This window comes from Cervus canadensis, chromosome 8 (assembly GCF_019320065.1).
Source record: "Cervus canadensis isolate Bull #8, Minnesota chromosome 8, ASM1932006v1, whole genome shotgun sequence".
NCBI lineage: Eukaryota > Metazoa > Chordata > Mammalia > Artiodactyla > Cervidae > Cervus > Cervus canadensis.
Genome location: NC_057393.1, coordinates 12,215,008 through 12,238,972, shown reverse-complemented (window position 1 = coordinate 12,238,972; position 23,965 = coordinate 12,215,008). Strand labels below are relative to the sequence as shown.

Below are 23,965 nucleotides of genomic sequence, written 5' to 3'. Positions count from 1 at the left end.
ATGGATGGATGGGATGGATGGGTGATGGATGGATGGATGGGTGATGGGTGGATGGATGATGGGTGGAGGGATAGATGATGGATGGATGGATGATGGGTGGATGGGTGAGTGATGGAAAGATGATGGATGGATGGGTGATGGATGGATGGATAGATGATAGATGGATGGATGGGTGATGGATGGATGGGTGAGTGATGGATGATGGGTGGATGGATGGATGATGGGTGGATGGATGGATGATGGGTGGATGGATGGATGATGGGTGGATGGATGGATGGATGCATGATGGGTGGATGGATGCATGATGGGTGGATGGATGGGTGAGTGATGGATAGATAAATCCATCTGTGTACGCTGTGTGTGCCTGCTTGGGCATCTGTGTCATCTTCTCGTGCACAGTGTCTGCACCCATGTGGATACATTTGCCTTCCTGGATGTATGTGGCCTGCCTATCTTCTCTTGCACTTCTCCGGTGAATCTATAATCCATTTAATCAAAGTGTTAGGGAAGTCATAGTGAGACGTTGCTGGAATTCCAGATACATTTAAAATCATCTTTACTTTGGGTAGACACACTTTCATTCATTGAAACGAATATGTGTGCAACACCTACTGTATGCGAGGCATTGTACCTGTTACCAGGAACAGCAGGGAATGAGGGGGCTCACAGTCTAGTGGGGGAGATGTCAAGGGAACGGGTTGTTTTCATCCACCATGGTCAGGCGTCTGAAGCCACAGTCAGAGTCCTTTGGGAGTGCAGAGAAGAGCAACCAAGGCAGGCTCCCTGGAAGAGGAGGTATTTCTAGCAGTTGGTGGGCAGGAGTCAGCAGTGGGAAGGGATCCCAGCTATGGAGCCCCAGGCCTCCTGTGAGCAGTACCATCACTCCTGGTTGCAGGACGTCCTGAGGCCCCATTAGCATCCCAGTCCTGGCCCCACGTGCCTGGCTCTGACCCACCACCAGCTGTCTCTCACCTCCCCTGGGTCTCCTGCTCTGCCCCCAGCTCCAGAGGTCCTGAACAACCAGAGGTACGGCCTGAGCCCTGACTACTGGGGTCTGGGCTGCCTCATCTACGAGATGATCGAGGGCCAGTCGCCCTTCCGCGGCCGCAAGGAGAAGGTGAAGAGGGAGGAGGTGGACCGCCGGGTGTTGGAGACGGAGGAGGTGTACTCGCACAAGTTCTCCGAGGAGGCCAAGTCCATCTGCAAAATGGTGAGCTCCTGGTGAGCCAGACATCGCCCCAGGCCCAGTGTGCAATGCCGGCTCCCCTCCCGGCCCCTAGCCAAGAACAGCCAACAGGCAGATGGGAGCAGGGGCAGGGCATGCTAGGGTGTGGACGATGAAGCCACCGGGTCTGTGAGCTGGGGTGGTTGTCAGACACTTCCAGGAGGGAGCCTGGGGTGGGGCAGGGAGGCTCCGTGACAAGGGAGGGGGGCTACGGTGAGCAAGGGGAGACACCCTTATGTCCAGCTCTGAGGGGAAGTCAGCATGGGGGAGAAAGAGGATGCTCCCAGCTGGTCTCCAAGATACAAAGGCATCAGGACAGCCCCTACCCTTGACCTTGGGCTTCCTGTTCCGTCCAGCTCTGGATCCCTGGTGCTGCTCTGGGGCCAGGGGCTGCAGGCGGTGAGTGGTGATAGTCTTGGCCTTCGGACATCATTTAATCAAGTTTTCCACCCACTACATGGAATGTTGGTCACACCTGCTGAGGTCCTGAGTGACAGCGTCCGTGGATAGAGAATTTGACCCGGCCCCAGACAGAGCTCACTCGGGGTGTGGCCTTTAGCCAGGCTGGTGGGCAGGGGCCAGACTGGGGGCCTGGAAGCTGAATAGAGGAAGGGGGGTGGCAGGACCTCAAAGTGAAGCTGGAGAGAGTCCGGCCCTGGACCGAGGCCCTTCTCCTCAGTTCCGGTGGGCCCGCTTCCTTCCCTGCCAGGCTCTCTGGCTCCCAAGTCCCACCTGTGCCCCCCAGGGCCCTCTTCCCTCTGGCTTCAGTACTGCTGTGCTGGCAGATGCCCTGTAATGCCAGCCATGCGGGGCCAGGAAGGGCCTGAGCGCCCAATGCTTGGCACCTGGGAGCCCCCAGGTCCCTTCCTCTGCTCTGCAACTAGAACAGCAAGACAGGGATCTGACCCTCGGGGTCTGAAATGTGAACGTCAACAACCAGGCCGGAGTCCAGGGAAAGGCAAGCCTGGGAAACTGATGACAAGTAGCGAAGTTTCTGCTTCTAGAAAACCCGAGGCTACACTGCTAGGGGCCCCGGAGCCATGTGGCCTAGTTCCCGCCCCCAGAAGGCCGCCCTCCTGGAGCCGGCCACCCGCTGCCTGACCACTTCCTCTCACCAGCCTCAGCCTGACGTCACAGAGGCACAGGGAGAAGGATTTGGTCCAGAGCTGCCATCTGACCACTTCCAAAGAGGAACCATAGATCTGTCATTTGCGTGTGTGAGAGACCGTGAGGGAGGCATGGCGTGTACACAAGCAAACACATGCCCGGACCACATGCCTGGGCCAGCCTGCAGCTGGGCGGCCTCCAAGGAAACAGGTAGTCACGGCAGCCGGAGCTGGGATAGAGGGGCAAGAGGAGCAAGGCAGCAAAAGGCAGGTACATGGAAGTGTGGGGTACCCTACAGGGATGGTTGAAAACTGGGGGGGTCAAAAGGGGAGCCAACAACACTTGGTTGATGTTGCAACCAGGTACCTATCCACGGGGACCTAACTGAGTGGGGGACAGAAGGTCAGCGCATCATCAAATAGGTCAGGAATTCAGAGAAGCAGTTCTTGAGAGACCCTAAGAGCAACAGGGGACCCGCTGGGAGGACAGAGAGGCACAGAGAGCCCCCTGCCCACGGTCATCGGCTCTGGGGCACTGCCGTTCCTCTGCTGCCCCCTGGTGGCCACTACAGGGAAGGCGGCAGCTGAGCCTGGGTCTCCAGGCGAACCTGGGCTCACAGGTGCAAATGTCAAAAGCAAGGTCCCCTCGTCTTTCTCAGCTAGAAGAACCTCTGGTGGCCTCTGGTCTTGCTCTGCCTCCTTGCAAATGACCCTGAGGTCTTGGAATTCTGATCTAGGACTTCTTCCATGCCCTTAACCTCAACCCATCTGGTCTGGCAGCCAGGCTCGCCCTGTCACCACCAAGGGACACCAGGCCCAGGACATAGCAGGGCCTGATCGTAAGGAGACCACAGAGGTCCTGGGCCGCTCCAGCCCTGCCTACTGAGGAAGACTTTTCTACAAACAGCAATAAAGTCAGTCCGCAGCCCCCATTCCACCTGGGCAGTCACAAGACCACCTCCCCTGCCCCTGTGGTCCAGGAGTGCATGCCTCTCATTGTCCTGTCTCCTGGGTCCAGTCCCTAAGCCCAGACCTCAGCCCCCACCTTTATTAGGCCCCTGCTGAGTCCTAGCACTGGTCCTTCCCCATGGCCCTGTATCCCTCTCAGTCTCACCCATCCTTCCAGCCCATCTCTAGTCATCCTCCTCCAGGAAGCCCTCTCTGCCTGCCCCATCCCCCTCAGCTCACACCTCTCTCTCTCTTGCTTCTCCTGGTTTATACCTGATATAATATTTGTAAACTCTTGACCTGATGCCCAGGCTGCAAACAGGCAGCACATAGGTGGGTGTTTATTTTAGCTGAACAGTGTTTTAGAAAAAAGTGAATAGTGGGTTAATTGCCAAGATTTTTAAATGGGGCAAAATCACATAAAAACCTGGATTTTCTGGCCTCTTTTGCAAAAAGCAGAAGCCCCGGACACCTGCCAACATTCCGGCCTGGCAGGAGCTGAGGGACAGCCTGGCATGGCCCACGCAGCCCAGCCCTCAGCTTCTACCCTCACTGTGTCATCTGCCTGGCCAGCCCCTGCAGCTTCTGGGGCCTGCAGCCCAGAGATTTCTCGGAGACAAGCAGAGCCCAGAAGAAGAGCAGGAGTAGCCTTGAGCCACCAGTCCACGGGGCCAAGCCCGCTGTGGGGGGGGGGGGGGCGGGGTCGGTAGACCGAGTCGGGCGACATTGTGAGCAGCTAGCTCTTGGCTCCGTCCCTTCAAGGCTTGCCCCACTGTCAGCTTTCACTCCTTAGTTTTGAGGGGAGCAGTCCCAGCAAGTCTCCCCTCCAGACTGTGGACCCCAGGAGGCCCCCTGCCTCTAAGAATGAGCATGTGCAGAGGGCACCAGGACGCTGGTAAAAGAAAGGGCTGGACTCCCTCCAAGGTGCTGGCCGCCCACTTTGATTTCAGTCTTGAAGCAGACACTTAGATTCCAGCTGTGTCCTCGGGGGAGTGCTCAGTGTGGCGGGCAGGAGAGCAGGCAGGGACCCTGGGGCAGGGGAGGGAGCTGACCCTGCAGTCATGTGGGGGGGCCCCCCGCCTCATCTTCAGCTGTGGCCCGCCCCTCCCCGCCCCTTCCTCCTCCTCCGCCCCCTCCCCCGCCCCTCCCCCTCCCTGCCCCTTCCTCCTCCCCGCTCCCCATCTTTCATTCACATGTTCCTCCCGTCTGGTCCTGTGTCTGTCCCTGCAGCCCCTTCCTCTCCTATTAACCTTCCATCCTGCCTTTTGTTTGTGATGAGGACCTTCTTCCATCCTTGGCTCCCCACTACGTCTGTGTTAAAATCCCACCTCCAGACCTGGCCTTCAGGACCCTCCATCACTCCTCCCCAGCTGGTCCTCTTGACTCTGACCCATCTCTCTCACCCCCGTCCTTCCCTCAGACTCAAAGATGAGTGTTCTCCAAGCTCGCCCTGCTTACACTGTCACAGGTCCCTCCAGTGCCTTCTGCCCCCTTTGAAAGCCTGTCTCAGACGCCCCCTCCCCAGACCACCTCCTGATCCCTCAGCTAGCAGCCAGTTCTCATTTCCTCCACCACCGTGGTGTCGTATCTGCCTTGCCCTGATGGGTCCTCTTAACATGACTTTGCTGAGGCCAGACCCTCAGCATCCCGTCTCTCGGCACCTAATGTACAAGTCTGCCATGTACCTAGGAATCGAGTGAAAGAATGGGAGAGCCCACAGACCAGTCTTTGCCCTTTGTAGCTTAGCTGGAGCAGAAGAGGGGATGCCAGTTCCGCACACATTAGTGGGTGCCAGGTACGCACCAGGCACAGGCCATGCAGTTGTGGGCAGAATCAGACAGGACTCCTGCTCTCCTGACGGTTCCAGGCATCTGAGCACGCTGGGATCCTGGGACCACAAAGTACCCTGCAGTTCAGGAGATCCTCTGAATCAGGGTAGAGCAGTGTCTGATGGGAACCTGGGGTGGCCCAGGCCTGGTGGATGGGAAAGAAGGGATGTCTTGGCGGGGGATGGCTCGGGGATTCTTGTGTGAAAGGGAGGTGATCACAGGCTCTCCAAAGCCCCTCTGCCCCTTGGGCCTCTGGGCAGGAGGAAAGGCCCCTCCCACCCCCCGCCAGGCAAGTCCTCATGGGGCTCTCCTGTCGCAGCTGCTCACCAAAGATGCGAAGCAGAGGCTGGGCTGCCAGGAGGAAGGGGCCACGGAGGTCAAGAGACACTCCTTCTTCAGGAACATGAATTTCAAGCGCTTAGAGGCCGGGATGTTGGATCCCCCCTTTATTCCAGATGTGAGTAGCTCCCCAGCCTGGATTGAGCCCGTGCACTGGTTTACGACCTTCGACTTTGCTAAACATCTGTGCGGGGCCCTGGACCAGGGGCTGAGCCCTGTGGCCAGGGGGTGGCTCCAGTCTGCCAGTAGCAGAGCATTGCCTGGTCTGGGGGGGTCTTCATCACCTCAATGAAGTTTTCATTTCCAGATTCCCAGGCTCCCAGAACCTCTGGGAGCCCTCCCCCACCAACCTTGAACTCCCAGAGGGCAGGGCCCAGGTTTGTCTCTCTGAGTCCCTGAACTGCAGCCCCAGAGCATGTTTGGTGGACAAGTGAGATGAAAGAGATCACCAGGGTTACAGCATCAGGTCCATAGCAGCACTGACGGCAGCCTCATGGCCCAGTGCCTCGATTGTCCCCATTTTGCAGGCGAGGAAACTGAGGCCTCCAGGGGTTAATATGACTTTCCCAAAGTGCCTAAGCACCACAGTTGGGACCCCAGGCCAGGTCTGTGTGTGGAAGACAAGCCTGCATGGTGACCCACCACCCCCCGACTGGCCTCTGATGTGGGAAGGGCCAGAGCGGTCCTCCTGGGACATCCCCCATCATAGCCTGTGGGTCAGTGATGGCAGGAAGGGGCTTGAGTTCTCATCATCCCAACTGGGGGCCCCTTGGTCCCTCTGAGCCAGGGCAGCCAGGTTCCCAGGGAGGGGGGGAGGCCCTGGGAGACCACCCCTGCCCCCCCCATTCAAATCCCTCCCTCCCCAGCCCCGGGCCGTGTACTGCAAGGACGTGTTGGACATCGAGCAGTTCTCCACCGTGAAGGGCGTCAACCTGGACCACACGGACGACGACTTCTACTCCAAGTTCTCCACGGGCTCCGTGCCCATCCCGTGGCAAAGCGAGGTGAGCACGGTGGGGTCCTCGGCTTCACCCCAAAGCGGGGGCGGGGCTGCTCTGAGGGCAGAAAGGGTCGGCGAGGAGGGGGGGCGTCCTGGTGGGCAGACTGGGGCATGGTGTGGTGCCAGGTCAGGAGCTGGTGGAGCAGGGAGAGGAGGCCTGCCCGGATGACTCTGGAGAAGCGTGGCTGGGAAACGGGGCAGCAGCTGGAGGCCCGAGGGGGATGATGGAGTTGGGGCAGTTATCTGAGGACTGAAGATGCAGCAGCAGGCAAAATCGCATCCCTCCTTTGGGGATCTTAGTGGCGGGTGAGCCAACAAAGTGCTCCCGTTATCCCACTGCACACTGGGGGATGGAGCCCAGTCCGAGCTGGTTCGCGTGAGATAGAAATGATGGGGCAGTCAGCCTGCAGCCCTGGAGCGGGGCGGTCCAGAACACGGGTGGAGAAGGAGCTGAGGGCGGCTGGAAGATGAGCACCTCCATCCCACCCTCTGTGCCCTGCTTCTGTCTTCTGAGTGAGGGCGGCTCGCCAGGCGGTCCGGGAGAGGCAGTGGGCAGGCGGGAGGCTGTCGGGGTCTCAGCCCAGGCGAGTGGAGGGCCTGGCAGGACCAGGCTCGGGACCATGCCGCCCGCAGCCAGGCTGCTGGGCTGCCTGTCTCCCCGGGATGACCTGGACAGCCCCTCGCCCCGCCTGTGTTTTGACCGCTTCCCCAGATGATAGAGACAGAGTGCTTTAAGGAGCTGAACGTGTTCGGACCCCACGGTACCCTCTCAGCGGACCTGAACCGAAGCCACCCTCCGGAACCGCCAAAGAAAGGGCTGCTCCAGAGGCTCTTCAAGCGTCAGGTGAGACCCTCGCCCCCAGCCCAACCTGGATGCCCTGGTCTCAGCTCCGGGAACCCCAGGCCTGACCCTTCCATAGGACTGAGACCTACTTGCGGGCTGGGGAGACGGGGAGGTTGCAGCTGCAGCCTGGAAGGACAGGCAGCCTGTGCGAAGTGCCTTGAAACCCACTGGTTGATGGGGTCCCCAGAGCGGAGGGGCACACCCAAAGTTGACCCTCTGTCAGGGTTCCTCAGCCTCAGCACTGTTGATGAGTTGGGTTTATTCTTTGTTGTTGGCCTGTCCGATGCCTTCAGGGGTTTAGCAGCACCCTTGGCCTCCAGCCAGTAGATGGCAGTAGCATCCACTCCCTTGTGTTGGTCAAATGTGTCCCCAGGACCCCCATCTCTGACATGGACAAGCACCCCAGGACAGCCCCGGATTCTGGGACAGGTGTTTGCTATGGAAGCTCACGGTCTTGAGTTCAAATCTAGCCCTGACCCCTTCTCGGTTGGGCGGCGGCTCACTGACCCTCTCCCAGCCTCTGTTTGCCCACCAGAAAATGCAGGATGGAGATGCTCGCTGCCCCGGGTGGGAAGAGGACTTAGTGAGGTGGAGAACAGTGGCCTCAGCACAAGCCTAAAACACCACCAACTGGGGCAGCAGACACCCGGATCTCTCTTCTCCTGGGATGGGGTGCTGAGAGACTGCCGGGGGACTGAGGATGAGCAGCTCATGGTTCTGGAGCCGGGCAGCCCAGAGAGCCCTTTGTATACACAGCCTAGTTTCCTTTCTCCAACAGCCCCGGGCACACGTGGCTCCTACCCCACCTTACAAAGGCCAGGCAACCAAGGGAGTCAGACACTTGCTGAAGGTCACTCAGCTAAGAAGTGGCACATTTAGGGTTTGAGCCGGCAGCCTAACTCCAGGCCAGCAGGTCTAACCATGGACATATTAATACAGAGGGACCGCCTCCTCCCTGCCTTGGGCTTCTGTGAATTCCATAGCTTCTCCCAGGCACCAGGAGAAGCCCTCCACCCGCAGGGTGCTCTGTGAACCTCGGCCTGCGGGGGGGAAACAGAAGCAGCAGAAAGCAAGAGGGAGGGCTGGTCACCCAAGCACTTCTCTGGCTCAGGTTCCGAGGCCCCCATGAGGCAAGGGCCCCAGGGCCTGACTCTGCAGTGACTGACTTGCTCTCTCGCCTTCTCTCCTCTCTGCTCACCCACCCTCCCAGCATCAGAACAATTCCAAGAGTTCACCCAATTCCAAGACCAGTTTTAACCACCACATCAATTCCAACCACGTGAGTTCAAACTCCACCGGAAGCAGCTAGTTGCAGCTCTGGCCTGAAGTCCACGGTGGGACCAGCCTGGACCCTTCTTAGAAGCGGACTTGTGACCGGAGGAGCTCCCACCCCGGCGGGTGGGTGGGGAAGCCCTCCAGGAGCCGGGGAAGGAGGCCGCCCACCCCTGAGACCGGGAGCCTCCCAGTTCCCCAAAGAGATTTCCACTCAGGTCTGTGTTCGGAGGCGGCCCTCGAGCCGAGATGGATTGGACATGTCTCTGGCGAACATTGCAATAGAAATCCAGTCGGATACAACAACTTGCACGTATTTTAATAGCATCCTAATAACTAGAACTGAATTTTGTCTTTATTATTTTTAAAGAAAAGTTTTGTAAATTTCTCTATTGTCTCAGTTTACATTTTGTATATTTGTATTTAAAAGAAAGTCAGACTTTGAGGGTGTATATTTTCTGTGCAGCCACTGTTAAGCCATGTGTTTTAAGACATTTTAGAGGGGGGTTGGTGGGAGGGGGGGGATTTACAACAACAATGAAAAAATGTGACTCAAGACTTCCAGAGCCTCAAATGAGAAAATGTTTTTATTAAATGTAGAAAATGATCCACACTTCACCTTTAAAGGATTGGTTGTATCCATCTCTATAAGCTTTTCCTCCCATTGGCACCCTCATTCTGTTGGCTTGTAGCCATCTGAATTAAATAACACTGGGACATCACCCCCAGCCAGAATATCTTCCGTTGGGTGCATGGAATCACCTGAGCTCTGCTCCATCAAGACGTGCACTTTCCCTTTGGGGGCGCACGATGCCACCATTGCCTCGGCCTCGGCCTCCTCTTCCTTCTGGAAGGCAGCCAGTGCTTGGAGCTGAGAGTCTTCAGCACAATGATGTCTAGGCCTCTTTCTTTCTGAGCAGGTTCTGACTTCTGGAGCCAGTATGTTTTCAAGAGTCTTGCATTTGGGGATTATTCTATTTTTAAAGAGACACATAGCAAGGATAAGTAGTCATGGAACCCCAAGAGTCCCAAGCCCTTCCGGCCCATGGAAGCATCAGGGGCAGAGGTCTTGGGTTTGTAGAGGGGAGAGTGGCTTGCCCAGGGCCTCCAGGCACATCCCTTGAGTATATACGGGATCAGAGGGTCTTGAGAGCTTCGAGGGCCCCCATAAATTCATTGGCCCAGGTGACATGGATGGATGGATGGATGTGGTTGGTTCTCCAAGCAAATGGGCCACCAAAGAAGCTCAGGACCCACCGTCCCTTCTGGGTGAGGGAGGGCAGAGGCATGTATTAACTGGGTGTCTCAAATCTCCAGGCACAAGCAGCCCCAGGAGGACTTGGTGGCTTTGCCAGCCCAGGGCCTCTAAAAGGTCCTTTGATCCTGGCCATCCAGCCCCAGGTTGCCTTCCCCTGCTGCCTTCACAAGATGACAAGGAGCAAATGCTCCTTTGCTTCCCCTCCCAGATTGGATGAGAGGTCAACCTCCCACTCTCTCCTGCCTGCGCGGTTGGCCTCAGTCAGACCCGGTCTCAGCTACCAGGCAGCTACCCGGGTTTATCCCGGTGTGGGCCCTGTACTTCCTGCAGCGAAGTCTCCCATCAAAATACAGATTCCGGGCTCCACCCCAAACTCGCAGAACGGGGTTCTCAGGGGGTAGGTCCAGGAACCCGCTTCTTCAAAAAGCTTGCCAGGTCATTCTACTGCACCCCAGAGTGTGAGAACCACGGCCTCAGGCCACCCGTGGGGCTTCTGATTCTCCCAAACTTACTTCTCTAGGTGACCGGGCAGCTTTGGAGCCTGAGGTTTCAGGAAGAGAGAGAAGCCAGTGTGTCCGCCTTGTGTGTAGGTCCCATGCTCCTTCCCCAAACCTTGCCATTAGGTCTGGGCGCTAGACAGGCGCCTGACCTTTGCAACTGACCATTTTGAGGCCATTTTACAAGCAAAGAGGAGCCAGGAAACAGTTGGGCTTCCCTCAGATCCCTTTAATACACATTATTATTTTCTTCAAGACCGGCTCATGTCTCCAACCAAGGCTGCTTCCCTTCCCTTTCCTGGGCTGAGTACAAGATGAATACAAACAGCCATACTGATTTTTTGCTGAGGAAGTGGAGCTCTTTGACCAGTATTTTAAGATCCTCGAGCTCTGACTGACCTTCCTTTCTTAATGAAAAGAGGGACAGTCATCCCGCTGGGATAGTCACCAGCCCACTCCACCACCCTCCTGTCCGGAAGTTTCATTCATTTTGCCGCATTCACAGTGACTCAAGCTTTTCCAAACGGACTGGTGTGCAGAAGTCAGTCTCTGCACCTCAAAGCCAATGTACTGTCGGTTTGCATTAAGCATCCTCAAGGAGCAAGAAAGAAAACATGAATCCGTGGGTTTCTACGTTGTGAGAACAGAGATGCTTAGAGCACAGAGCTTTTCATGGCTCTTAGAATCACAGGCGTCTTCCTTCACAGTCACTATCTGCCCCCAAGCGCCCAGAGGACACAGAGTCAAACTTGCTGGCCTTTGCAATCCTGCTCTTCCTTTAGGCCCATTGCTCTGTACAGAGAAGGGGCATCTTCATTTAGAACAGTGCCTGAAAGTCAGCCCCTCCCCTCGGGGTCCCCACAGGTCCTGCCCCTGGGTGCCCCGACCTTGCACCCCACCCCCGCCCCAAGCTTCTATAGCTGCGGTTTTTAAAAGATTGTTTTTAATTAAGAAGAAAACTTCCTACCATCCACCTGTCCAGGATGAGTCATATTTGGACAGCAAGTGGATTTAAATCTTTTTACTGCATTGGAGCTCTTCACGGAAGAGCCTTTCTTCCTCCAAGTCGTGACGTTCTTCTCACCAGACCTTCGCTTACTTTGTGCCTTTGATGTGAGATGCAAGGTCACACAGAAGCGTCTCTGCTTCCACTTTTCAGGAGACAAGCCACTGTACCCTGTGGGATGGGGGTGGTCTCTCTACCATGATCACCATGACCCAGGAGTGTTTCTCAAGCCCCCTGGCGGGGGGTTCTCCCATAATATCGCTCTTAAGATCACAAAGACCCAACCCCACCTTCCTGGAGGATGGCACCACCTCCCACAACAATTCGTCCTCTGATCTTCTAGGCCTGAGCATCACTTTGAAAACCATGAGGCTTCTTGCAAGGGCAGCTGGCTGGCACAGTAGCCAAGTGTTGCTCTGTCTTGAGCAGCCCAGGAGGGCTTCTGTCCTGACATGCACTGCTCTTAGCAAAGGGGAGCCTCGGTCTCGGAGGCCATGCTCCCCAGAAGCTAGCGGTGGGGCCTGGTATGCGCACGTTTCTCAGGCAGCCCGTGGGGGCAAATGGCAGCGAGTTCTGAGATCATGTGTGGGAATGTGGCCTTGGCATTGAAGGCACAAGTGGGATGCAGCTGCTTGCCCTTGAACCTAGCAAGCCCGGATGATGTTGAGGGCCTGCCCTCCGAGAGGCAGGGGGTGTCCATGCTATTCCAAGGTGACCAGCTCACCATGGAAGCTCCTCATCGTTCCACACCCTGTCCTCCCCCTTCCCTCAAAGATTTCCCACCAACTTTCTCACGCAATCTGCTGACCCAGACCTCAGCCCCGCAGCACCCTGAACTTGGCACCCTAGGCCTCGGCCAAGGGGAACAGCGGCCTTGTCGATCATCAACAGTCCCCAGAAATGAAGAGGGAATGCCAGTCGGGGTAACACTGGGCTCTCCTCTCAGTTTGCTGTGCGCTTATGTACCTGGGGGCAACCCCTCTGGTTGTCCCCTGTTCTCTAGCTCCACGCTCTGAAGTAGGACCTCCTAACCTTTCAGCCTTTGTACGGAAAGCATGTGAAATCTTTGTGCATCTCCAAGCGCAGGGCTGCGAGTCACGAATGGCAGAGAGCGCACGTCTTTCTGATCACAACAGACCGCGACGGTGACACTTCATCCCCCGAGGCCCCTTCTGTACCTACAACCAACCAGCCTAGCTTTTCAAGCTCCAGCAGGAGTGAGTGCTCATCAGGTCTAACTTTAAAGGTTTGCGCTGTGGACAGTGGCTAAAACTTTTGAAACGCTAGCTCTCCTTCGGAGGGAAAGACACACCCCAAAAGAAGAATCTAGACGTCTTGCCCCAGTCCATCACTAAGTCATTTTTGTAATAGATCAGAAGCAAGTGTTCTCAATTAGAAGAGCTTCGCGGCTGTTGGTAGTGTGAAAATAATAATCCTTCTAGTATCCAAAGGTTTTCTTTTGTTTTTTTTTTTCAGGGAAATTTTAACAATGATGAATAAAAATAGTTCCACTTTGGAGGTTGTTCCTGAAGATACCGGCTTTTGTTCTCCTGTTGCTCTGAATCTTTGTATGTTTCCTCGAATATGTCACAGTGCTGCTGTATTTAGATCAAACCACTGTTGTTTTGTTTTGTTTTTTTAAGAGAAATAAATTCCTTAATGAAAATACGGTGCATTCTTTCCTTCTGAGCTGTTCTGTTCCTTCTGCCAAAGCCAGCTGCCCCCAAGATGCCAGGACCTGCCGCTTCGTTCTCTGAGTTAAACTCATCAGGTGGACGGTTCAGCCCCCCACCCCAAGGCTGGCCCTAGGCTGACCATCCCACCTGACCACAGCTGGCCCCCTCCAGGGGGCAGGGCTTAAGGAGCCCTTTCTAGGATGTTAGACTTGTGATCCCAAACCCAGCAGATGGCTCCAGAGTGTTCCTGCCACATGATACCAGGCAGGATGGGGCGAGCGGGCCCGAGTCAGTGCCTGCACCCCAATGTCGGATAGGGCACCTCCCCCGGCAGGTTTTATTAATACCTGACGGAGGCCATAACTCAGAGATGGACTCTGCAGACAGGGCCTCTTCTGGCCTTTCAGCCTCCACAAGCCACACGTTAGAACTGCACACCAGCATGGCAGGATGGCCTTTGTGCCTCAGAGCCCAGAGTCCCAACCCAGGCCCCGAGACCCCTCAGTCCCTCTCCACCTGCTTGGCCTAGTGGGACAATGAGCAGGCCTTTGGGGGCTAAGTGGGCTTCCCTGGCGGCTCAGCTGGTAAAGAATCCATCTGCAATGTGGGTAGACCTAGGTTCGATCCCTGGGTTGGGAAGATCCCCTGGAGAAGGGAATGGCTCCAGTATTCTGGCCTGGAGGATTCCACGGGCTGTATAGTCCATGGGGTCGCAGAGTTGGACATGACTGAGCGACTTTCACTTTGGGTGCTCACAACCCTTTACTGACCATCAGCAGGACCTTGAGTGGCCACTTATCACTGAGCCTCAGTGGCTTCACGTGTAAAATGGGACAACAGCCGCCAGGAGTGGAGGATGGAGTGAGGAACCCCTGAAAGATTTGGGAGGACCCTGCGATGCTCAGAACAGAGGCCTCTGTCCTGGAGGAGGCAGCCACCCTGGCTGTCTTTGGTCCTAGGACAGGGCAGGGGTCCTGGACCCACACGCATCAGCCCCTCACAGCCCCAAGGAGAGCTGGTTTCAGCCCCAGCACCTGGCGAGGGAGGCCCTGAGCTGGGAGTCAAGGCTTGGGCCGCCTGCCTCCCAGGGAAGGTGGGAATCAGAGTCATGTTGCCGCCCAGCTCCTGGAGCAGGGGTCTGTCCTCGTGAGAGAAAAGGACTGAGGAGGGGGTCTGGTGAGCAATGTGGGTGGGGAACCTGGTGGGCTGAGGGCGACTTCACCTGGAGAGAAATGAGAGGAGGGAGTGCGCTGAGCCTCTGAACAGGGGTCCATCACGGGGGTGGGGCTATTCTCTCGGTGGCCCCAGCATTTTCTCTGGGACCTTCTTCCTCCGTCCCATGGCCCGTCCTGTCTGAGCTGCCCCCCAGGCAGACAGAGGGGCTGAGGGAGAAACTCCAGCCTCAGGCCCCGGCCACCCCTACCACCCACACCGCTCTGCCCAGCGACTTTAGCGCTTCCCAGGCAGACGGGGCGAGCCGGGGGGCAGACGGTGTCTCACTCACCTCCCTCACTCCAGACAGCCGTGGATTTGCTAAGTGTCCTTGGGACATTTGCCAAAATGCCCTTCAACTAGCTCATTTTCAGGCTCCAAGTGGACACCCCCAGACACTAAGGAGCTTCAGGCCGCTGTCCTCTGGGAGGGGGTCTGTGGGGTCACAGAACCAACCTGCCACCCCTAGAGATCGTGAAGAGGAAGGAAAGCGGAGCCCTCAGGGACGGGCACTCGGGCAGCGGCAGGCCAGGACTCCCGGCAGCACTTTGCCCAGCTGTTCCTCAAACCAAACACTGCCCGGACGGGGTCTGCTGTGGGTAGGGACAGGGAGACTACAAGGAGGACTGTTCATTTGGCTAGAGGGTGTCTAAACTCAGACAAAGCCTCTGCCCTCTTCAGCTTCATTCCAGGGGCCCTCAGCCCCCTACCCATAGATAAAAACCAGGGGGTGTGGAGACTCAGGCCCGTGCCTCTCACCTGAGGGAGCACAGCCTTACCTGGGCTCTTTGTAAACCACAGACTCTGATTCACCAGGCCTGGGTCGGGGTCTGCCTGCCTAACAAGCTCCCAGAAGCTTCCGGTCCACAGGTGACTGTTGAGAAGAGAACTTCAAACTGGAACATCAGGCCAAGGTCCGTAGTCAAGCCAGGGCCTACGTTCCCACCGCTGTCCCCTCAGGCCCTGCACTTGGAGGCATCGATGTCTCAGGGAGACTTGAGTGTGTTTGCCCTGCCCTGAGTGGGGCTCACACTAGTGCTTCTCCAGGTCTGGTCCCTGCGAGCTCCGGCAAACTCTCACCACCCCCCACCCAGGCCCGCTGAGTCAGAAACTCTGGGTGGGACCTGGTAACAGGCCATCCAGGTGATTTAGGACACACTCAAGTTTGAGGGCCACTGATTTACAAAGTGCTTTCTTCTCCCTGAAATCTCATCAAAGCCCAGGGTCTCCCTGTGGACAGCTTGTTAAGCTAAGACATCCTGGGTGAGGCTTGTATGTATAAAAATGGAGATGGTGCGTGTGGCTGACTGCCTTTGTTCTCCAAAAATGGGAGCAAGGGTGCAGTGTGTTATCGGGTTGCCTTATATTTTAAAAAATGAAAGGCTAAGCCAAAAACTTAAAGAAAAAAATTACCTAAAGGGAGAGGTATGGGGGATGGGGTGGGGAAACGGGTAATAAAAGCCAGGCCTCTCTGAAAGTGCCTGTCTTGTAGACTTGACTTAGAAAGCCAGGGCTCAAATACAAAACAAGTCTGGACTTAGCGAGGGGAGATTTTTGTCCAAAAGGATTCTTGTAAAGGAGGAAAGAAGGGGTTTCATTGCAACAGAGGGATGGACGATATCTCAGAAGAGAGGCCGCTTTGACTCTGAGGTCTGCAAGGGCTCAGGTTTTGGATATAAAGGGGGTTTTCATTTAGGAGGGGAGTAAACAAGCCTCTTCTCACTCCACTTCCCCACCCTCGTTCTTTCTAGAAGAGGATGTCTTACCCAGAGCTCGGCGTATTCTCCAAGGGGCTGTGTGCTGGCTCGGGCTGAGGGTGGGCCAGAGTTTAGGATCTGGAGGAAGGAGAGAAACAACCAAAGCTGGACTGACAAGCATTTTGCTCTGATGGGCCAGTAAGGACCAACATTTCAGCTATGGTTTAGGAGGCAAAGATGGGAACTTGGAGGGTCTGTGTCTGGCCTTGTCCTTTACAAACAGTGGGGGCATCCATGGGTCTTACCTAAGTCATGTGGAAAAGAAGGTTCTTTGCAGTGAGATATTTTGGGTTTTTTTGTTTGGTTTCAGAATGCAAAAGGGTGAGGGGGTATTCCTTTAAAGTCACTGTTTTTCAAGAGCCCAGGGCTCAGATAAAATTCAACACTGTCACCTGTAAATGCTTTCGATGATTGTAAAACAAAACTAAGATTTTTTTTAAAAGCATTCGCTAACAGTGAGAACTGTACATGGAACAACAGACTGGTTCCAAATCAGGAAAGGAGTACGTCCAGGCTGTATATTGTCACCTTGCTTATTTAACGTATATGCAGAGTACATCATGAGAAATGCTGGACAGGATGAAGCACAAGCTGGAATCAATATCACTGGGAGAAATATCAATAATGTCAGATATGCAGATGACACCACCCTTATGGCAGAAAGCAAAGAAAAACTAAAGAGCCTCTTGATGAAGTGAAAGAGGAGAGTGAAAAAGTTGGCTTAAAACTCAATATTCAAAAACAGATCATAGCATCCGATCCCATCACTTCATGGCAAATAGGTGGGGAAACAGTGGAAACAGTGCGAGACTTTATTTTGGGGGGCTCCAAAATCACTGCAGATGGTGACTGCAGCCATGAAATTAAAAGACGCTTGCTCCTTGGAAGAAAAGCTATGACCAACTTAGACAGCATATTAAAAAGCAAAGACATTACTTTGCTAACAAAAGTCTGTCTAGTCAAAGCTATGGTTTTTCCAGGAGTCACATATGGATATGAGAGTTGGACTATAAAGAAAGCTGAGTGCCAAAGAATTGATGCTTTTGAACCGTGGTGCTGGAGGAGACTCTTGAGAGTCCCTTTGACTGCAAGGAGATCCAACCAGTCCATCCTAAAGGAAATCAGCCCTAAATTGGAAGGACTGATGTTGAAGCTGAAACTCCAATACTTTGGCCACCTGATGCAAAGAACCGACTCATTGGAAAAGACCCTGATGCTGGGAAAAATTGAAGGTGGGAAGAAAAGGGGGTGACAGAGGATGAGATGGTTGGATGGCATCACTGACTCAATGGACATGAGTTTGAGTAAACTCTGGGAGCTGGTGATGGACAGGGAGGCCTGGTACGGTACAGTCCTTGGGGTCACAGAGTCATACATGACTGAGTGACTGAACTGAAAGATCAAACGACAAAATAAACCTACTTGGGTATGCAGTTGGTGGTGCAATCACACAGAATGTTTCCGGGTGACTTTGAAACCGAGCAGGGTCCCTCGGGGCCCTCCCAGCTCTAAAATCCCCTCTATGCCCCCTGTTTGTAGAAAAAGACTCCTAGACCTTCCCCTAGTTCCCAAGAGTGGGCTCAGGTAGTTAAGAGGACAGAATCACAGGCGTTTAGTTCTCCTGAAAGGATGAAGATAACAATCTAGAATATATTTGAGTTGTTTTCCAAAAACTAAGAACCCCCAGGTGGAGGATGGTGTCTACACCTGGCCATAAGCACGTAGACCCCACACTGGCTGGAACCAGAAGGATGAGATTCAGGGACGTCATCCAGTTACCTCACCACCAACCAATCAGAAGAAAGTCCCACTCCCCACAGCCACCACCCACTTTTTAAAAGTTTTGCTTTTAAAAAGTCTTTCCCTAAAAGCCAACAGGGAATTGGGGTTTCCTGAGCACGAGCTGCCTGTTCTCTCTGGCCCCGAAATAAACCATTCTCTGTTCTAAACTCCATTTTGGTTGTTTGGCCCCTCAGTCCTGGGCAGATAATGAAAATATTCTAGCTAAAATTTCCAACCAGCATATACACGGTCAGGAGTGTCTGCCCACCACCCCCACTGACCCCACCACATAAGCAAATGCTTAGCTCCTATCTCTCCCCAGATTTCAAGTCAGTTGCTTGTCCTGCAGCCTCAGTTCTCTGACGGGTTTAAGAGAAAAGTTGCTGTTTGCAATTAGCCCAGCTCCTCTCCTGTCACAGGTGTGAATTATACTGTGTCTTGCTCTCCGCGGCTCTGCAGTGAGGCTGGAAAACACTCTGAAGGCTCTAGTGTGTCAAATCCAGACGGCGGGTCACACTCCCTTGCAGGAATGCAGGCTGGGTTTCTTTCCCAGCCTTTGCAGTCAGGAGGGGTTCCAACAGTGACACCGGACCCCACTGAAACCTTGACCAAGGAAGAGCAGAGAGGGGTTGGGCCACAGAGGGCGATTCTGAGTGCTGCTGGGCTCTGGAAGATTCCTGGGCCAGAGGGGGAGTGCTGGGTGTGCCAGGCCATGGAGGAGAGTGGCCCCTTTTCCTAGTGACCCCCAGGGTGGAAAAGAGGGAGGTCTTTCTCTCTCCACACCTGCTTCCTTCTAATTCATTCTCAAAAAGCAGCCAGAGAGAGCTTTGAGCTTAGTTAAAAAGTACTCCTCTCACCAACTTTCCCCCTTATAATTGTGACATGAGGAATAAGCAGGCCTTCCGCCCATAGCCAGGGTTTTCCCCAAAGTGAAGACACACTTCCTTACACAGGCTGCATAGAGAAATGGGGTGGAAGGGACAGGGGATGCTGTGGACAAATTAACCAGCTGCAAGTAGAGAAGAAAAACTCTCATTTCCAGCCATTTCCAGTGGAGTCTGTGTATCCAGCAGGGCCCTCCAGTGTGAGGGCGGCCATGGGCCTCCATCCTGCTCTCTCTACCCGTGTCTCCCTGCCCTCCGTCTGGGAGCTGGAGAAAGAGGCAGAGGCTGCCAGACATCACTGTGTTAGCACCTGACCAAGGGCAGAGGAGTCTGGGCGCTTGACGTTTGTCAGCAAACAGCAAGTAGCCAAGATGGCGACGGCTAGGCTCTCTCGCCCCACGGCCTTTCCCTCTCACCCCGAGTCCTGTGAACAATGACTTTGCCTGGTTATCTAACAGCTGAGATCACTTACAGCACTGCACACGCATATCACGATGCACTGGCTTGGCCACAGGCCACGTTTGCGCTGTCTGCCTATATAAGCTTCACCTGAGACCCTCTCGACCCCGCACCAGCTGTATTAGAGAATAAGCATGTCTGCGGTTCCTAAGGCTTCTTGGACCTTCTTCCAGCTTCCCCGCTTGTGCCTTGCCTACCCTGGGTTCAGCGAGCAATGTGAACAGCGAGAGGGCTGGCATGGTGGGCAGTGAGACAGAGCGAGACAACGTATCACAAAGTCCCCTTCCTGCTTATAGACTTGGGGTGCCTAGCTGTGAGCATCAGCCTCTAGGAGATGGGGGAGCAGCTGTAAATAGCAGATCACTAGTAGAATGGTCATTTAAGATGGCGTTCTGGGGCTTCCCTGGTGGCTCAGTGGTGAAGAATCTGCCTGCCCACACAGTAGACACGGGTTCGATCCCTCGTCCGGGAGGATCCCGCCACATGCTGGGGAGCAGCTGGGCCTGTGAGCCACAGTGATTGAGCCTGGCAGCCACAACTGCTGAAGCCTGTGTGAACCATGAGGCGGGTGGAGGGGAGCCTGCAATGAGAGGCCCACGCAGTAACAAAGACCCAGCACAGCCAAAGAAATAAGATTTTTTTTAAAGTATATATGTTTTAAAAGATGGCTGTTCTGTTGCTCTCTATGAATCCCCTGCTCACCCAGGCCCTGCCTCACTCACGTGACTATCCAATTCTCTTAACTACACAGCCCAGGAACTGGGCCCACCTGACATCAATTCCCTCATAAACCGGAGCCTCTTTCTCCCCGAAGTGCCAAAGACTGCTGTTATGTTCTCCGCACACATTGGGGTGTTGCTCTGGGGCCCTTTGTGTAAGATTCCCCCATCCCATTAGCCACTGAGGTCTCTCTTGCTGTCTCTGGGCTCTTCCATCTCGAGGCTGGGCAGCTACAAGGGGTTCAGGGCTCAGCCCAACAGCAGTTCACACTCCTGGAGGCAGGAAGGAGTGTCAAAAGGAGGCGTATTTGTGCAAGGCTTGCCTGGAGGACTCGGTGGGCACCATCCAGGGAAAGCGAGAACCCGTCAGGGAGAGCAGGCATGCTAAACCCCCCGAGGGGGAGAGAATGTTCTAAGAAACCCAGATCCTTCCATAGGTGCCAGGGTCTCGGATTTGCCCTTACGGGTGAAGGTGACTGAGGCTGGAAAACGGGGCCAATCTTCTGTCGTGGCTGAGTGTTTGCAAAGTAGGAGGACGGGTGGATTGGCTCTGGGGCCGCTGCCAGGGAATGGTCAACCTTGAGCCGAGGCTTGGGCTGGGGGATGTCCCCTGGGGAGCCCTCTGGGGAGATCTGTGTGGGTCTTTGGGCTATGGGGACATTTGTTTTGTTTTTGACTGTGCTGTGAGGTTTGTGGGAATCTTAGTTCCCCAACCCGGGATTGAACCCCCAGACCCTTGGCCGTGAGTGAGAATGTGGAGTCCTGACAACCGGACCACCAGGGAATTCCGTGATGGGGACGTATTTTAGGTCCACTTAAAAGCCGTGTCCTCTGACTCTTGTGATGTCTGTGTCCCGCCTTCAGGAAATTCTCTTCCAGATGCAGGGCCCCATGCTGGGGTGGAGAGGAGACAGGGATTTGGGGTCTTCCTCACAAGGCCACTCTGAGGCTGCCTGGTGGAAGAGGCAGTATTCAGGCGGTCCAGGAGATGAGGCCAGAGCCAATGAGCAGGGCGGCCAGGGGCCCGGGACAAAGATGCCTGAGTCTGGGAGGGACCCTTAGCGTGAAGCGTCTGCTCAGTGGGCGGCACCCCCCCCTCCAATGCCCCAGCCCTTTTTCTAATCTACTGAAATGAGCCTTAAAGAGGGGTGAGAAGGGATACAGGCAGAACACTAGCTCCAGAAAACAAACTGACCACCCGGTTCCCTGCGTCTCACACCATCTGCAGCCTCCCCGTCGCCCACTGCTTCTCCCATCTCACTCCCAGGCCTTTGCCCATGGTATGTCCCTGCTGGTACCACCCTCCACCCCTCTTTTTAAAATTATTATTAATAGACTCTATCCTTTACTAGGCTTTATATTTTTAAAGCAGTTTTAGGTGTACAGAAAAATTGAAATGAGAATTCAAAAAAGAGAATGACCGTATGTCCCTTCTGCCACCCCTGCTCCCCGCTCCCCAGCTCTGGAACACAATTTCCTCTGTTACCAATGTCTTGCATCAATGTGGTGCTTTTTGTTACAATGGCTGAACCAATATCGAGCGAGGCCTTATTATAAAGTCCGTAATATATGCAAGGGCTCCGTGTCTCTGTGTCATACAGATCTATGGGTTTGGACAGATACATAATGTCATGCTTCCACCATTAGAGAATCTTACAGGAGGGTTTCACTGCCCCCGAGTCCCCCTCTTCTCCACCTGTTCATCCCTTCTTCCTCCCCCCCACCCCCGCCCCTATGACATTCTTTTTTAAATGACTATTAACACCCATTTTACTCTTTGATTACTGGGTTAGGAAGAATCGCTGGAGAAGGGGATAGGCTACCCACTCCAGTATTCTGGCCTGGAGAATTCCATGGACCATAGTCCATGGGGTCGCAAAGAGTGGGATTCGACTGAGCAACTTTCACTTTACTCTTTGAGCTAGTTTCCTTTCTTTCTGATTTAAGTTGCCTCTATATTTGTATGAAGTCATTTATTTAACTGTTTGAGGTTGATGCTTTGGCAATGGAAGAACACCAGGAAGATGACAATAGATAGAGTGTACTTTCCCTCTTACAAAGGGAGTAGGAGCCCAGGAAAGCCTGGATTTTGTTCCTCTTCCCTCAAGTGTTCAGTTCAACTACCCCAGCAAGGCAGGGGCTGTTACCCCTTTAGAGAGATGAGCAAACGGGCTTGGTTGCTTAAGTCACTCACCCAAGGTCACACAACTTGGAAGCGGCAGGGCTGGACGCACACCCTAAGCCGTCCAGTCACAAGGCCTGTTCTCTTTCCAGCATAACCAGAGTTGAGCATCTGTCACCTCCTACCTATGAGCTGTGTTTCCGCTGCAGCTTCACTAGGCCTGACACGTACCTGGACACAGCTGACCGGAGCAGGCTGCCCACCCCCACTGCCCCGGTGGGCTCTTGGCCAGGATGTTGCTTCTGGTGGCTTCACTCATGCCGGGGACTGAAGGGCTCATGTGGCCACGGGGAAGACAGGAATCTGGTGGGACTTCCACACAACATTGTAAAGTACTCCAATAAGAATTAACTTAAAAAACCAAATCTATTCTGGAGGTCAGAAATCTAAAACAGGTTCGCAGGGCTGTTAGAGAAGGACTGGCAGGTGGGGCAAGGTGAGTTGGAAACTGCTAATGTTTGGTACTCCATGGCCTGTATTGTATTGGCCTGTAATACACTGACAAAACATTTTAAAATAATGAAAATAAGCTTCATATTAGGAGACCCCCACCCGCACCCCCGCACCCCCCGCCCCAGGTCTCCAGTCCTTTATTTCGGCTGCAACAGGTCCATCTCTCACCTTCTAGACAGCAGGCAGGAAAGTGGGGAGGGGGCTGAGGAGTAAAAACCCTGGGGGGGAGGGTCGGCCCTGGGTGACCACGTAACGTCGTGCAACCCCAGGCCACTTTCCCTGCCCCCTCTTCCCACTGTGGGGCTGCAGGGACTGACCAAGAGCCGGCGGCCGTGGGGCAGGTGGCATCAGCCCCTCTCATTCTCCATCGAGCGCTCTCCCTCTGGGATTTGAGGTGGGTCGAGTGGAGAGCCAGGCAGCTGGCCCCAGCAGCAGTGGGTGACCTAGAACCCAGGGTCTAGAGAGGGCATGCGGGGTCAGGAGACACCAGCCAGGTGTTGGCCGAGGCTCTGAGGATTGAAAGGGGAAGCCGGTCCAGGCTGAGATGGACAGGTGAGAACAGGAAGAGAAGCTGGCTGCCCAGAGAGGGGGCAATGTGTCACCAAACAGGGAGGTCCCCAGTGGCGTGAGGGCAGGGGTCCTGGGGGCGCCTTGGAGCCTGGTCCAGACATTCAGAAGTCCCTCTTTTGTTGAGTTTAGTTTCCACTGTTGAGCAAAATGAATCAGCCATAAGTATATATACATATCCCCTCCTTTTTGGACATCCTTCCCATGCAGTTCACCACAGAGCATTCAGTTAAGAGTTCCCTGTGCTATACAGTCGGTTCTCATTAATTATCTATTTTATACACACTGTCAATAGTGTGTAGGTGTCAATTCCAGATTTGTGCTGTTTTAAGCCACTAAGTTTGTGGTGATTTGTTATAGCAGAAATAGAAAACTAATGTAATAATTGATATTGGTGGTAGTTGGTGGTTTAGTTGCTAAGTCATGTCCAACTCTTGCGACCCCGTGGACTGTAGCCTGCCAGGCTCCTCTGTCCATGGGAATTCTCCAGGCAAGAATACTGAAGTGGGTTGCCATTTCCTTCTCCATTAATTGATATTAATATATGTTAATAGTTCCTTACACTCCTATTGTGCTTACTATTTACCAAATAGTAAATATTGTACATCCTTGTCTCCCTGACTAGATTATAAATTCCTTAAGGATATGAACTGTCTTTTCTACTTCTCTTGCACCCCAGTACTGTCAGCTCTCTTCTGTGGGTTCCACATCCTCAGATACCAAAGGCCGACCGTGGTGTCTAGTATCTAACAGCTCTAGGAACTTGGTGAAGGAAGGAAGGGAGTGATGCTTCTTCAGCATACATTCTGTCCGAGGCACTATCGTAAGCATTTTACATGCTTTGTCTCATTAAATCTTTACACGCCTTTAAAAATGGAGGGGGGTGGAAAGGAAAAGAGAATCTCTCTATTTTATAAGCTCAACATTTTGTAAATCCTCATGTTTCCCTT

At 54.2% G+C, this 23,965-nt stretch overlaps 1 protein-coding gene across 3 annotated transcripts in view; it reads left to right on the top strand.

The window, feature by feature from the left end:
• Nucleotides 1-12,992, top strand: part of GRK5 (G protein-coupled receptor kinase 5) — a 226,675-nt gene extending 213,683 nt beyond the window's left edge. For all 3 annotated transcript variants that reach the window (XM_043475307.1, XM_043475306.1, XM_043475308.1), the window contains 5 exons: nucleotides 1,002-1,210; nucleotides 5,428-5,565; nucleotides 6,314-6,451; nucleotides 7,160-7,291; nucleotides 8,502-12,992. In XM_043475307.1, coding sequence (XP_043331242.1) covers nucleotides 1,002-1,210; nucleotides 5,428-5,565; nucleotides 6,314-6,451; nucleotides 7,160-7,291; nucleotides 8,502-8,600 — 716 coding nt within the window. In that variant the 3' untranslated portion in view covers nucleotides 8,601-12,992. The remainder of the gene's footprint in view (nucleotides 1-1,001; nucleotides 1,211-5,427; nucleotides 5,566-6,313; nucleotides 6,452-7,159; nucleotides 7,292-8,501) is intronic.
• The last annotated feature ends 10,973 nt before the right edge of the window (nucleotides 12,993-23,965 follow it).